Source organism: Thunnus maccoyii, chromosome 17 (assembly GCF_910596095.1).
Source record: "Thunnus maccoyii chromosome 17, fThuMac1.1, whole genome shotgun sequence".
NCBI classification, from domain to species: Eukaryota; Metazoa; Chordata; class Actinopteri; order Scombriformes; family Scombridae; genus Thunnus; species Thunnus maccoyii.
In genome coordinates, this window is record NC_056549.1 from 5,558,008 (window position 1) to 5,574,124 (window position 16,117).

The 16,117-nt window shown below is 38.7% G+C and overlaps 1 protein-coding gene across 3 annotated transcripts in view; it reads right to left on the reverse strand.

Moving 5' to 3' along the window:
• The window catches only part of col12a1b (collagen, type XII, alpha 1b), a 152,239-nt gene that overhangs the window by 102,565 nt on the left and 33,557 nt on the right, over positions 1–16,117 (reverse strand). For all 3 annotated transcript variants that reach the window (XM_042391103.1, XM_042391104.1, XM_042391102.1), the window contains exons 14-21: positions 13,675–13,944; positions 9,125–9,391; positions 7,661–7,853; positions 6,560–6,684; positions 3,854–4,003; positions 2,362–2,481; positions 1,673–1,837; positions 930–1,076 (exon numbers count right to left, since the gene is read on the reverse strand). In XM_042391103.1, the coding sequence (XP_042247037.1) occupies positions 930–1,076; positions 1,673–1,837; positions 2,362–2,481; positions 3,854–4,003; positions 6,560–6,684; positions 7,661–7,853; positions 9,125–9,391; positions 13,675–13,944 (1,437 nt within the window). The remainder of the gene's footprint in view (positions 1–929; positions 1,077–1,672; positions 1,838–2,361; positions 2,482–3,853; positions 4,004–6,559; positions 6,685–7,660; positions 7,854–9,124; positions 9,392–13,674; positions 13,945–16,117) is intronic.

Below are 16,117 nucleotides of genomic sequence, written 5' to 3' on the forward strand. Positions count from 1 at the left end.
ACTGATTTACAAACAAAAATACTTTCAGCGTGAAAGTTTCCATCAGATGCTTGGATCTCTGTTGCAATATTTGATGGTTCGAAATAATCGACATTGTCAGGCGGAATAGTACCAAATTTATCAATCTGTTTCCTTCTTTTTTATTTTATTTTTTTGTTTTTATCTTTTCAGTGTTTGTCATCAACAGCCAGGCCAAGCTGATCTTCTGTTTTTCTTTTTCTTATAGTAGAATTGATTTGTGAATAAACTTTGTTCCTCTACTCTCTACTTGTCATCAATCATTAGTCTCATTACTCAAACAGGGTAAAAGCAGCTGTCAAAAGGAAGTGTAATTTTGCTGATATTCATGACTTTACGTGAACTGAAGGTTTATGTCATCCTTCATAAGCAGAGAACCTTTTCACGCCCTTGAGCACCTGTAAAACCACTGAAATCCTGTAGTAAAATTGAAAAAATGTATGGTTGTCAGTCTTAAAAACTGGTTTTGTACTTTCTGAAGCTACAAAGTTTCCATCTGACCTCCACTACCAGTAATTACTAAAAGGTGTAATTCTGACTCAGCGGTATTCAAAGAATAGGTTGTAATCACAGCTGCAAGCAGCAACGACCAGGCTGCAGTCAAGGCACTTAGTGTGTTAAAAACCCAGCATTACATAGTAAAATCTGAAAGGATTCATCCTTTAAAGCGTTGAAAATAATATTTAATCTTTTTTGAGAAGGCTGGAACAAGCTGCCAAATCTGAGGTAGCATGGGAAGGTATATTTCTTACCAAAATGGAAATACATTCCCAGCTCTTTGCATGTATATCTTATCTACTAATCTACACATCTTATCTACTAGTATTTCCCAGCTATAAGACATATTGATGTCTCACTGTAAGAATACAGTTTGGCCACCCTGTGTCTAGATCTTGAAGTTGATTTCCTACCTGGGCCCTTGACGCTGTTACACAGGTTGTTGGAGAGGTCGTCAACGATGTCCAGCAGGAACTGGAAGTCTTGGACGTTGTACATGTGAATTTCGTCAGGGTCGGTGGCAATGGACCTCAGCTCGTTCTCATCGGCGTTCTTCACACCTGAGAGAAAAATGTACCATCAGAACTGTGCCTCAAAAATGAAATCCAAAATAAGACTAACATGTTTATATGTACTTTTAGTGAGGACACATATTTCAAAGATCAAATTTGCCTGGTGAAGTACTGTTTACGCTGCCTAAACTCAGCTAATCCCATGTACCACAAATTGTGTGTACTTTACATACAATTATTCTAACCCACATACCACTTATGACCATTTTCCGAAGTTTACCATCCAATTTTAGTCTACCTTCCAATTTCTAAGCAGCCATTTGTTTCCATTCATTTCAATTCACTTTAAAACTTAACTTCTAGGGATTTGAAGCTTGCCTGATTTGATTTTCATGCATTAACTGAAATTAACAACTGTCTGAAGGTACTGTAGGAAATTAACGTAAAACCTTGAACATTTTTGGGAATATGTTGCTAGAGGGGTTGAATCATGTTCACTAAAATCAGTTAAATAGAAAAAGCATTTTAAAGTCATGTTATTGTCACCTAATTTACAGCATGCCGCCTTCATGTTAGAGTTCATCCTTGCTTTACAAACTTTTCTCAGTTAGTTTCCTGCTCTTCAAAGTGAAACGTTCACTCACCGATAGCGTAGAGCTCGATGCCGCTGTCTCTCAGCTTCTGCGAGTTGAAGATAATTTCATCCTGGGACTTTCCGTCAGTGATCAGGACACCAATTCTGCGGGAGTCGTCACGCATTCCCACGTTGGTTTTGAAATTGTTCTCGTGGATGTAGCTCAGAGCCATTCCTGTATGACAGAAATAACAAAGTAATTATGAAAGGCTGTAAACATGAAAAATATGAAAAACATGAAAGATTCCTGATAGTTGTCAATAACAAGAAATCTCGGCTTTTTCCTTTCTAGCTGCATTTGTGACAAATCCAACCAATCTGGGATAACAAGCAACATAATCTTCAAATCACACTAAGTACATTCATTTTCTCAGTAAAATAACAGTTGTACAGGTACAAAGGTAAGCAGCTAACTATGCTGACAAAAATACAAGTTGTATTGAACCAGATTTTGGAGAAAATGTGATGTTTTAAACATACTGGGAATACAGATGGACAGTTGAAAAGTGCTTTTATTTTCAGTGGATATTTTGAGAGATTTGGTGGCATAGTCCTTTAATTTTTCAAAAGAAATTCTACCATCTTATCACGCTTTTTAATTACAGCTTTGGGTTTTTTTCTTTGGCTAATGGACCCAAATAAGGAAACAAAATACATTTGGATCCCAAATTTTGAACCCGGTGTGGATTGTTAAGTCACCTGTCATCGTGTTTCCTCCTTTGTATGGCAGGTTGGCTACAGCTTCGAGTAGGGACGCCCTGTTCGGGTGGGCGTTCAGGTGCCACTCGGTCTTTGGATCTCCACTGTACTGAGCCAGACCTGCAGAGAAGACACAGAGATGAGTAAAACACCAAAACGCCAATCCTGTCTGTCAGTATCAATTGATACCAATTCAACAGGTTTACTTACTTAGTGAAAATCAGATGTTATGTAGTTTCACAGTAAGGCAAATATGCAACAAAGCAGTATTACAACCATTCAGTGAGCTTCATTCATCTAACACAATCACCAGCTAGCAGAAGAAACAGTAACAAAACTAGCGGTTGTACAAGTTGTATTATGAGAACAGCAGTGGCAGTAGTACGATTAGAGCAGAAATGATTGATCGATTTGTTGATCAAGAGAAAATTAATTGGCGACTTTTGGTATCATTTAAATCCTTTTTCAATCGAAAATGCCAAAAATTTGATGGTTCCAGGTTTCTTAGAATTGAGAATTTGCTGCTTTCCTTGGTTTTACATTTTTATAACTTAAATATCGTGGGGTTTTGGACTGTTTTGTTCAAAACAAAACACTGGATGATATTGTGATCATATTTTCATCATTTTTCATTGATTTCAGATGTTTTATAGACAAATCGATTAATCGAGAAAATAATCAGCAGATTAATCGATAATGAAAATAATCGTTCTAGTAGCGATGGTATTCATGGCAGCATCTGTAGTATTTAAAGTAGTTATAGTAGTAATAGTAGTAGTAATGGAAACAGTAGCAAGAGAAGCTGTAAACACACTGGCAGTAACAGAATGACTAAGAATAGTTTCAGTAGTAAGTAGAAGTAAAAGTTAAATTTGTAGTGACGGTAGTTGCACTAGTCCATGAGCTGAAAGTATTAGTATCAGTAGTAGAGGTGGAACGTGAGTACAGTTTAGAGGTACTGGTTAATATGAGACTTTACACTTTTACTCTTCTACATTTCAGAGGTAAATATTATACTGTTAACTCCACCACTGTACATGTATTTGATGGCTGTGAGTAGCAGTGACTTTGCAGGTCGAGACTACATATCACAAGCTCATAAAATACGATGAACTGCTAAAGTTTAAAAAAAACAGTATATGAAAGTCACTTAAACTTAAATTTTTCTTGGTTAAAATTCTAAATGCTAGACATTAACTTGTTGTAACAGAGCATTTTTACATTACAGTACATTACATATGGGTTGGAGTACTTTTTCTACCACTCTTAATAGTAGTTTTATTGCATCAGTGGGTAATAGTGGTAATATTTTAAAGTAGGAGCAGTTTTGGCAGTAGTATTAGTATTTGAAAATGATCCTTTAGTGTTATTAATTGAGCTGAATGGCGATTGTAGCTACAGGTAGTAATTACAGCAGTACCAGATGGGGGATGGGTGAGAGCAGTTGTAGTAGGAGCAGTAATGTAATTAGTGATAGTAGTGACAACATTACCAATCTGGACTTTGTCAGGGCCGATGTCAAAGACGCTGACCATGCGAGCGATGAAGTTGCGGATGGTTTTGAAGTTGATGCGACCGATGCTCCAGGAGCCATCGACCAGCAGCACGATGTCGGCCATCGCATTGGTCTTACACTGATTGTCTGTAGAGAGAGAGAGAGTGGGGGAAGGGGGCAAATAAGCGAGACGCCTGATACATTACGGACACCCACCACGAGTGTCCGTTCGCTCTTTTATGAGCTGTTTAAGATGAATGTGTGCGACAAGAAAAAGTGAGAGGAAAAATATGCAACAGAGGATTTTGGGATCAACAGGGAAGAGAAGGAGTACATCACAAAACTCTCATAATCACAAGTGGAAGATGTTTATACAGCAGAATGTATTACACGGCATTATGTAACACAAATAATTCACACTCATAACACATTGTGTAACAGCTGTCATTTCTACGCGGAAGGATTAACTGCTCTCTCTTCAGGGCCTTTTTTTTTTTTTTTCCTTCTTCCAGCCCAGCGAGTCGTTTTGGTTTTTCACATCCAGCGGCGAATCAGCCCTGTGGTCTTTTCTCTCTGGCTGTCCTCTCCAGCAGCAGGAGTTAGCCTCTCTGATACTGTGATATACGAGGCCTCCTGCTCCCCAAAGTTACTGCACATTCTTGCTCCTGGCACCTGTTTGGGTGAAAAATGGCTGCTTTCTTCCTCTTTTCTAGGATGACATGCCCGGCAGACGCCGAGCGATTAAAAACCCGGCCCCTGTGTGTGCAATTGAAAATAGGTTAGGAGACAATTGATTTAATTTTTTTGTTCTTTTTCAGCAGGCCGCAGAAACAGATGCTTGATGCTAAGAGGAACTGAGTCGGATGCTTGGCCACAGTCTGTTTGAGTTATACCACCACCGGTAAACAACATGCTCATGTGTCCCTCCGACATTCATTAATAAAAACAGATGTCATAAACAGAGGCAGCTTTAAGAGGCATCTAATATGCTGCAGACGACTGCTGGATCCAGTGTCTCTGGGTTTGAGTCTCAGAAAATAAATATCCAGCATAGTCTGACTGTGGTATATAAATCACTGGTGTTCTCCAGAATCCTGCAGCAATTCTGATTTTTGTTGTTTTTGCTCTCAGGCCAGGAGCTGACGTCGCCTTTAACACGTAAAGAAATAACAGTTTCACTCCAAAATCACAAAAATCCATCGTTTGAGATAATCTCATGTGTTGACAGAAAAACTGACGGAAAAAAATACTGTGTCAAAGTTATATTAGCCTTTTGTTTTCAAAATGGGACCGATACTGTGAATCTATATAATTTAGTCGACATGGCTATCATCACTTTTCTGATGTGTGGTGTGTGGTTTGTGGTTTGTATTTATGCCTCATTTGATGCCCAATGTCATAGTTTAATTCCGCTTTCACTGAAACCTCTTTACATCACATAAATGTACATTTGAACAAGTTTTATGTTGATCCAGTATCTGTTCGACCATGTATTTGGTCTAAAAATGCCATTATAAATTTAAATAGTTACAGTGAATAAACAAATATGATTCTATTTCCAATTTCAATGTCAATTTGTTCAAAATTGTTTAAAACGTGACTTTATTCCAGGCCCACTCTTTATTTCACATGTCAGTTGATTCAACTGAATGTTGCTGGAAACAAGTAAAGTTTTCTCACTTCTCTGTCGGGTTTTTCACACTTTGTTTAAAAAAGAGGTTTTAAAAAGGAATAAAGCATTTAACAACCTGTAAAAAATAAGGTTTTTGCAACATATGAAGGACGCCTCGAAGTAGCTCTGCCAGACCATATGGACCTATCAGAAAGTCTGGATTAAAGCCTCCACTAAGCAGTCTGCCATGTGAGAGCTGCTGCTGCTGCTGCTGCTGCAGTTTAATATGTGAGGATCTCCGAGTGGAACCTCGGTGGAACATCCTGGCCTGTTCCTCACTCGGTGGGCAGTCGGTCACCATGTCTGCTCCCCATTACAGCAGGAATTTCTGCCCAGGGTCAGCCCCTCCTCGGGGTCTTATGAGAAGCATAACATTTTCCTAGCCGCATGCGTCCCAATGGCAGCTAACACTCTGGATCATAAAAAATTCTGTAATTGCAAGCAGAGCCCCCTTTTTTCCACTTCAGACAACATAAAAATGGGAAATATCTACTTTTGCATGACTAAAAAAAAAAAGCATTTGGGCAGCAGATATTGAGCTCAGCAGTAAGTCATTGGGAGCTAATGAAGAAAATGTATGTGGCAACACCATTAAAGGTCAGCGAGTCATGGGGTGGCTGCTCACACGCTGGCAAATATGTGAGTCCGTCTGGAGATACATGCAAATGAGCAATTCATAAACGTTAGTGTCAACACTTCAGCACATGTCTGCTAAATGGCATGTCATTTAGCTCCGGATCAAACTCCAAACGAGATATGAGGGAGGTGAGGAAACTTGAGCCAAGCAGCTCAAAATAATTTGTACTAATTATATTCATATGTGTCTAATTTCAACAGAGACAGTGATATTAACTCCCTTCGACAACAAATAATTCAACTTTCTGGTACTAATCTGGGCAGCATTTCAGAGTCAGACCATTCATCTGCTGCTCTGAAATGACTTGGATCCAAGAGCGTCTGGTCTGCAGGCCTCCTCTATAGAGCTGCTAATAGAATGTAATGTGTAGTGTGGTGGAGTTATCAGCTTTTACCAGAAAGACTGAGATTAGGAGGATCAGGAGCGTCAGAGAGAGTCGTCTTCTCCTCTCCTGCCAGAGGCGTACTCTGCCCTCCGTCATACACCCCAAACACTGCCACTGAGTACTTTGTTCCTGCCCTGAGGGAAAAAGGAAATCACATAAACCTACATCAATCTTTCACAATCCCCATTAGAAGACTTTGATGCCAAAATGAAAAGAAAAAAAAATAGTTCATGATAGAAGAAAAGCTTAACCGCACACTGCTGAATTGTTCCCAATGCATTAATTCCGACATGGACACGGCAATGTTTCGACCACTGTTGGTCTTCTTCACCTGAAGATTTTGGAACTATTTATCAGTGTGTGGGTGCTCTGTTGTTCATTTGTGTGCTTTTTGTTACCCAGCAGCTGCAAAAATGTATGAATGTGCTTGTGCCCACTGATAATTGCGTCTTTAAAAATAAGAGCCCTTAACTTGTAACAAGAAAACTTTTACTGGATCTTCTGCAACTGCAACTTTCACTTGAATTTCACTCAAAAAAGCCATCCAAAGTGTTATTACAAAATGACTCACAGCAGGTAATATTAAGCTGCACAAGGAAAGTTTGTAAAACTAGGTGCTTATTAGCCTAATACTTTAGAGATCATGGATTTGTAGCTGTGTCAAAATGGTTCCTATTCCCTTAATACAATTTGGTTAAATTATAATGAGATAATTATATTTAGAATAAATGTGATGTTATAATGTGGACAAAATTCAGTAAGTTGCAAAACAAATTATGTTAGTAATGACTTGAAAAGAATATATTTTTTGATGGTCGGTTGCAGAGTACAGCTAGGTGAGTTTTTGGGGTTGCTAGGGCGTTTTTTAGGTGGATGCAATGTGCTTACTCTCATGTTCTGGGTGGTTGCTAGGGCTTTACTAGGTGGTTGCTAGGGTGGTAAAGGTAGTCACAAGTGCATGTTTGGCAAGTTCTGTTGGCTCAGGTGATACTGTGCACCTGAGTCATCTTCTTCATCCTAATGTTTCTAGTCTACATTTCTGGGCAACTCTCTAATGAATGCATGACATTCTTTAAAATATTTAAATATCTAATAATAAGGAAAGCTCACCTGAGTTCCTCTAGAACAACGGTGTTATCATAGGGGCCAACAACCATCTCCCCCAAGTCAACATCATCCCCAGATGGGTGAAACGTCACCTTGTAGCCCCTAACTTCTCCGGGTGATGGATCCCAGGAGACTCTGAAACTGTTCTTGGTGGGCTCTGAGGTCTGAAGGTTACGGGGAGCCTTGTAGGGCGACACTGAAATAAAAGAACCCGCCCAGAACTTCAGGACAAACTTGTGCAAAGTACAATTCAACACAACTCCAACTCTTGCCAGAAGTTTTTAAGCCACACCACATTCAAGCCAGTTTCTCATTAGTCCATAATACAATTCCTTGAACCCGGTGTCATTCATTAAAAAGCCCAGTGTCATGCTGTGTGTTAGTAATGCTAGCGTGTGATTGAGCATGTGTTTAACTGTGATTTTAGTGTTCTGGTGAAAAGACGCTGCTTCTCTGCAGCGTTGCAGCACCTGTAGTGTGAGAAATATTCATCTTAACAAGTCATTTAAACTTGGAGTTAGGCCTAAAATCTTATTTATGGTGGAGCAATGGGAAAAAATCTGCCACTTGGGTGATAGAATCCCATTTGTGTTCAAGACTGCATGACTTGCCTTAAAGTTTCTCCAGACACAAGTGACAATTTCTTCAAACAAGCCAGGTTTCTCCAGTTGTTTCGTAACAGACATTTAATAGGAGAACATCTGGGAAGCCAACTGAGATAGAAGTGAACATATCCTTATCCTGACCTTAAGGGGATCATGGGGATTTTTTCTACTTAAACCAAAGTATAGATGTCTCTTTTTTCTCTTTATGAACAGTTTGGAAGTATACTAGCCTAGCTCAAATGTATTGGGTGTCAATGTAATCAAACATTAGCTCATTTGAAATTTTAAGAAATACACCTTTAAGAATTTGTACATATTGACCTAGCATGGAGATTGGAGGGCACTTTTATACTGACAGTTTAGTACAAATTGGAGGGTGTGCATAAAAATGTGATAATATGGAGGCTTTTTCCTAAACCAGTGAATCTTTAACTAATCAGATTCTGTTATACTGAATGAAGGATCAACAACGGGAAAAAATGGCTGATCTGAACAGACAGAACTATACACTACTTCGCTAATTTAAGAAGAAATGCAGCTTGATCCCATTGATCCAACAATTGAAAAAAAGTTAGGCTCATCAAGTTTATGAGTTCAAGTTTGTTTGTATGTAGTAACATCGCCTAAAAGCCAAATCAAACACTAAATTTTAACATCCAATTTGACTAGCCAATCCCAAAAGTGCCTTTAACTCTAATGGGATCCATAATAAGCTGAAATCACCTCGGCAGCAGATTGTTTAAATTCCATTCCACCAACAATAATGTTTTAAGACTGAACTGAGATTTAAACGTCTTGGTTAAGATGGACATGTTTCTGCAGTGTACTGTTTCTCATAGGGTTGAATTATGGACCAACGTACGTGTCGTTCCTACTCCTTGCCTTGCTTTTCCTTCCCCGTGCTTGTAGATGGGGTGAACAGTGATGTTGTAAGTGGTCGTATGCTGTAGGCCCTTCATGACGGTTGAGGTGGCTGATCCAGGGACCTTGATGGGCACTTCTTTGCCTCCCTTTATGGGAAAATGCTTCAGACGGTAGTTGAGAACCTTGCCTGGCGCCGGCGTCCACGTGACTCTCATGGTTTGCTCAGTCTCGTCTGACACGGTCAGCTTTTTACCAGCAGCGGAGGCTGAGAACAAAGAATACATTTTCAAAACAGGATCCAGATCATTTAGTGTCCTCCTAAGACATTTGTGTAGTAACTCTGGATTGACCAACAGGAACCCTTGAATTTAAGATGACATTCTTTGCCAAAGCTTAGTATCCTTCAAGAAAAACTGGTTTATTTAATCTTGGGTTTCATTTGCGGCTATTGGCTCTATTAGTCATGATAACAGTTTTCACCAAAGCAGTTGCTGAGATATCTGAATGTGGTGACATTACCAAAAGTAGGTTCAATGTGACATCAAACACGAGCAGTCAGGTGATCAGACAGGTTGTAAACAAGGTGACGATTAGTTTTGCTTGATCAGCTACCAATTAATTTGGAGGTAGTGTGCATAACTACGGTAAAAATGGTAGGTAAAGCGCTTTGGTCTCTACAGTGTTATCACAATTGATAGAAATGACAAAAATAAAAATGAACCATAGTTTTCCTTTTAATTTGACATTACTATAGTCATATACTGCCAAATGTAATTTTGTCAGAGCAGAAACAGGCTTAACAGACTTAAATGTGAAACATTTTCATGCTTTTCCTCATATTTAGACTTGAATGGAATTAAATAAAAATGTCTCAGTTCAGGTTCAAAGGCTTCCCACCTATTCATCATATTAGAGGTGGATGCCACTGACTAGCTGATAATAATAAAATTCTAGTTTGTAACATACAGCACACTGGTAAACTTAACAGTGGCCAAAGCCAAAATTCGCAATTAATTGAGCTTGGTTATGAAAAATGAAAATTTCAGATTTTTTTAGGCCCGGAAATAAATATAGAAAATACACAAAACCTATGTTTGACTGTTAAGATACAAAAATGCTTCTTGTAGAAAATATAAAAGATCAAATAGATCTACTGGCACAGTGAAATTAAGATATTTGTCAATAGTTTTTCAACACTCAAAGTCAACTTCTGTTCAATCCACCGGATTTTAAACATCATTCATTCTCCCATCACTTCATTAACCTTTACTTCCTTATTTGTCAGTTTTAAAATATAGAACAGTTTTTATGTTCTGTGTGTACAGTACTGTACTATACACACCAGTCTTCTTCTTGAGGCTATTAAACAGCCAATCATTTAGTTATTTTCAATTTAAACCCTCAAAATAATTTATCCCTTGTTATTTTCAGGCCACTTGTGGTTTCCCTTTATGTTCCTTCAGTAATCGTTATGGATTCATAACTGCAGGCTTCAGTTTCATGCCAAAACTAATTGGTTATGAATTAGGCATTTACCCAGAAGTGATCAGTTGAGAGGAAATCCTAACCACATTTTCCTTTTCCCTCAAAACAACCAAAGCCCTACAAAATGAAATTAACTTATTCCGATGATTCTGCAAGTGGTTGAAAAAAACTTTGCAAGGGAATGATATGTACATTTAATGATCCCAAGGAAAGTTTTTTGATTTCACTCTGGAGAATTTTTATTGGCGGAAAAAAATATGGCATCCAACTTTTCAATGTGTTGATTGATTCAAGCAAATCTGCAAACCTAGTTCTGCTGGAGGGATGCATCAAGGAACAATATGTACGTGTTGTTTTTGGTGGCACGTTTGCGTAGATTTGGACTGTTTGATCAATCAATCAATTTATTTGTCACATGTAATCATATAAGATACAATCACAGTGAAATGTAATCCTGCCAGTTCCTTCAATTTGTGCATTAAAAAGAGTTTAAATAGAATAGGAATAGACATATGTGCATGATTTAAGGGGTGGGCAGTGACCTCATTTAGGATCCTAGTGGCCTGAGGGTATCCGGTACCTTCTTCCCAACCACAGCAGGGAGAAAAGGCCGTATTCGGGGTGGTTGGGGGCTTTAATGATTGTCCTAGCCTTATTCTGGCAGCGCCTGGTGTAAATATCCTTTATCTTTTATCCTTTAGAGCACCACATATTGTATGGTCAGCCACCCTTTGCAGGGCCATGTGGTCCTGTTTGGTGCTGGTTCATCAGGCAGTGATGTTCCCCATCAGGATGCTCTCAATGGTGAAGGAGTAGAAATTCCTCAGTATCTGAGAGGATACCTGGAATTTCCTCAAGCGTCTGAGGTGAAATAGTCTCTGCCTTGCCTTTCTCGCCACTGAGTCAGTACATAGCACCCAGTTCAGGTCCTCTGTGATGTGGACATCAAGGTACTTGAAGCTGTCCAACCTCTGCACCGAGATTTCTAATGTGTGCAGATGTAGTAAGGAATGTGTTGACATTTTTGGTGAGTGTCTTGCCTCTTATGTAATATGTCAGTATGCTGTCCATGGTGCGTCATTCACAAGACACACACGTTGAACCAATATTTTCCTCAGCCTTGAGTAGGTTTATTTCTGTGTGAATAACGCAGCAAAACTGTCACCATGTTGGTGTTTCATTCAAAATTATAATTTGAAAAGAAACAAAATTGAAAATTTTAATTAGATTTGGACTATTTCCATTGACCAGAAAGAGGAAACCTTTTAGAGTATGCCAACAGTATGATTATGCAAGCTCTGAATGTCTGTTTGACATAAGGAAGTATTGAATCTACTTTGACTCATATTTATATGGCACACTGCCTTGTGATCCAAACATAGTATTTTCTGCCAAATGTTTAACACTGAGAATATACTAAAAGCTTCCAAAACTTACCTCTGAGGGTCAAAGAAATGGGTTCATGACTTTGAACACTGACTTTTAAACACCTGGACTGACCCCAACCCATAGACTATGTATAAACATGGATGACCTGTCTCCACTTCCTGCCTCTATGCCAAAGTGAAGCCAAAATATCTTGTTTTCAGGAGCTGCTATCTTGCTTGTGTGACATTATTTGCAACCAGAGTCTGTGCAGTAGAGTCAGGTGGTGGGATGGTGGCCCACGGCCCCTCAGCTGTCCCGCTGCCTGACTGAGGATTTAGAGCGGCTGTCACAGCTGTCAATCATGACATCACACCCTCTTTTTAGATAGTCCAATCAGAAAGATGAGCACTTGAACATACATCAGTTTGATAAGAACTACCTAAAATGACAGAAACTATCTTTAGGAAAAATTTATTTGACGTGTACTTTGAGTTTTTAGTTTGGCCCATGTCCCATCTGCTAACATGGAGGGGTACGACCTGTACTACAACTAGCTACCCTACCGGTGGCAATCAAGCTGTTTTGGCTTCAATTTTGGGGAACTGTCATGTTGTCCATCTTTATATAGAGTTTATGCCACAACCAGGCTGCAGAGATGACTTCAATGCAACCAATCACTGTGCCTTCAAGCAATGCTTTAACCTCCAAGAGGTTCAGTAGAACTACCCATTTCTCCATATATACGGTATTTTGGGTAAATATAAACTACGATTCAAAATACATACAATACACAGGAGAGGCTGTGTTTTGAGTGATACAGAACTTTCTCAAGGTGGACCTGCTTTGGAAACAGAAAATAATCTAATTGGTCACCTGTTTTACATTTGAAAACATGTAATGTCAAGTTCAAGTGAGCTGTGGCAAGTTGCATGGGCTGGTTAGCTTTACTGACCTCTCAAAACTAGCCTGCATATTCAACCTGCATACCTTATAGACATACAAAAATATTCCAAGGTGAGGTATCAAAAAAGGGTCTTCATCAGTACCAAAGCTGGTATCACACCAGCATTAGCATAAAAAATTCAAAATTCTAGCCTACAGAGAGCCAAATCGCATTTGTACCTCTGATGCTAGTAGCTAGCAACAAAGACTAGCTAGTAGGAGCTGTAGGGCTTCGACTCTCCATGGCTGTCTAAGCTAATTGGTCTCGTGTTGTCCTGCCACTATCATGAATGTCATTGTCACGTATGGATAACATAAAATATTGCCTTTATATATACTGTTACATTATAACCAGGTCCTTCTTTACATAGTTTGATAGTTAGCTAACAGTTATTCCCAACTGTGGCCTACGTACATGTGCGTTACTTCATGACTTGAATTACGGAGAAATGTACAGTAGCTAATTGTTCAATGTTTCTTAATAATCTTTGCTTTTAACAAGATAACTTGTCTTTGATTTATATATTTCTGTTTTGGTTTTTTTGTTGCATCTTTTCTCCTATTTTATATGCATTTTTTTCTTTTATTTGGAATTGTGAAGCACTTTGTAAGCCAGGTTTTGAAAAGTGCTATATTAATAAAGTCTTATCACTAGTTAGGTAATCTACTGACGTTGAACTTATCCAATGACATTATTTTTGCCCCCAGAGCACATTCAATAATGTTTATGTCTGCTTGAGTTCAAATTCTTACCATCAGTGGTTTCCTGTCCTGTGAGTGGGTCGCTGTCTTTGTGACCGTACGCTGCGACCACAGAGACCTGGTAGAGCGTCTCTGGGGTCAGATTTTCCAGCACAGTGTTGGTTTCATCTCCTGGCACCATTTTTTCTCCAGTCTCCTTGGAAAACATCGACTTCCATCGAACACGGTACATCTTGACCTTCCCGGGAGCCGGAGTCCAAGACACTGCAAAGCTGGTGTCGGTCACGTCGCTGGTGACCAGATTTTTAGGAGGTCCAACCTCTGAAAACCACAAAGGAAGGGAGGGATTATATGAATGTGTATAACTCTATAGTTAATGTAAAAAGTACAATACAAAAAACATGTACAGTACCAGTCAAAAGTTTGTACTGTATATAAGAAAATAGAAAGTAATTAATGCTTTATACTTATGTAGTTCAGATAACGTGTTAGTGAAGCATTCTCCTTGAAAAAAGGGTATTTGTATTACGAAGGTTTTTTTCTATGCATTTAGAGTCTGGACCAACATAAAAAGGTTTTGCACACAAATTGCACCCCCACATCCCCAATTTCCTCCCAGTTCACTACAGATGTTTTGAAACTCAACTGTGAGCAATTTTAATATTGTATAAAGTCATACAGGCTGGGTTGCTCACATGTTCTTTCCAGTATTTGTCAGTTTTTTATAAATCCGTCTTCCCTTTAAAACAAAGGAACCATTTGGATGTGCTGGCAGATCAGATTATTTTTTTAAATGGAAACTATTAAAAGGCCATCAAGTGGACAGCCGAACTGAACAGCTCACCACAACTATAAAGGGCAGAGAGGACTGAAGAAACACATGTCAGGAGCTGCCCAGACTGAATGGATTTTAAAAATATATTTCGGAGGACATTTTAAGCATTTCTTGCTTCATTAGAGTGTACAGAGTGGAGGGAGACAGGAGACGTGGGATAGGAAAGAAATAAAACATGTCAGGAACCGGACGAACCCACTGAGCCAACAGGATAACACTGGAAGGAAGAAATCTCTCTTCTTGTAGTTCATTAGACAGCTTTACTTCATCAACTCATAATAACAGTTCACCTTTCTTGATCAATTGTCAACTGGAAATTTAATATTAACATTTTGCAGACAGGTTCAAATTAACTTATTTTGTTTTAACTAGCTTGTTTTCAGTTCAGCTGCTTGGTGACCTCACGTCACCCTTTCTTTTTTGTAGGTTTTATGAACTTTGAGTGTATGAATGGTTCTCTAACTTCAAGGAAAATTCTGGTTTATTATTCCAGTTTTGGTCTTATTTTTGTCGCTTTCACCACTGTTTCAATTTAAACTGTTAAGTCAGTCTTTGATGAATGTTTACAACAGACATTTTGGCTATTAATTTTACTGTTAGCCTTCGTTTTCTCTTTCAAATAAGTTCTGCCTTGTCTGACTGCTTTCCAGCAATGCTGCAGCATTCCGGGATCTCAGTAATTAACTTGGTGAGTTAAATGTTATTATGACAGATAATTTGCCAAAATTACATAAAAGAAACTCTTAGTAGTCATAAATCTGAATTATACTTTAAACCTCTTATAAATCTTGATTCCAGTGTTATTCTGGAAGAACTATTTGTAAAACCAATCTCATTTTAATCCTGAAGCTTTGTTTTTACTAACTAATAATTTCAGTTCTTGGTTTTGCTCCAGTAGGTGTTGCCTGAGAATGCAGGTTCATCCTTCATACACCTCAGTCTAAAGAAAAATACTCAACCACTAGGAAGATTAACATGAGATTTGTGTGGGTGTTCGTGGTCCCTAAAGTTTGCTTACAAAAATTTCTTGTGCCCCCAATTTCCTCTAATGCCACCATCAGGCCAAAATGTCTCATTGCGCACAAGAAATATCGACAGCCATGTTGGTAACACAACATTAAACAAACACATTCATGAACTCTTTGAATTTTGGACACCTCATAGCTTTCTTTTGCACAACCCTCAGGATAAATTGTCAACAACTCCAAACAAACAAATTCCAAGACGAACTCCTTTCATTTTTATGACCCCCATGGCCTTTGCTTCTTGCACCAGCTTCAAAAGAAACTTCTTTTATTTTCCTTCAGTGGCTCCACTGGTAAGGCTATGAGAATAATTATCAACATGTTGTTTTTTACAACCGACATTTTCACATTTTGGTGTGTAATGAACATTGTAGGCTGTTGGGGTTGCTAGCACGGCTTTAGTGGCTTAATCTGTTTTTGGTTTTTGATTGTTTCTCCTTCAACTTGGCCACCTGTAACCATAGTAACCATTTTCAAAAGAAAATACCTCTTCTCTGTGCAGTGGTGGAAGCAGGTAAAAAAAAAAGGCGGGGGGGAATGATATTACTGCTCCACTGTGACTTGTTTAAAACAAGTCTTGTTTAAACAAGATAATTTAGTTTGCACAGAGCAACTACAGGAAAATAGGAAAGGT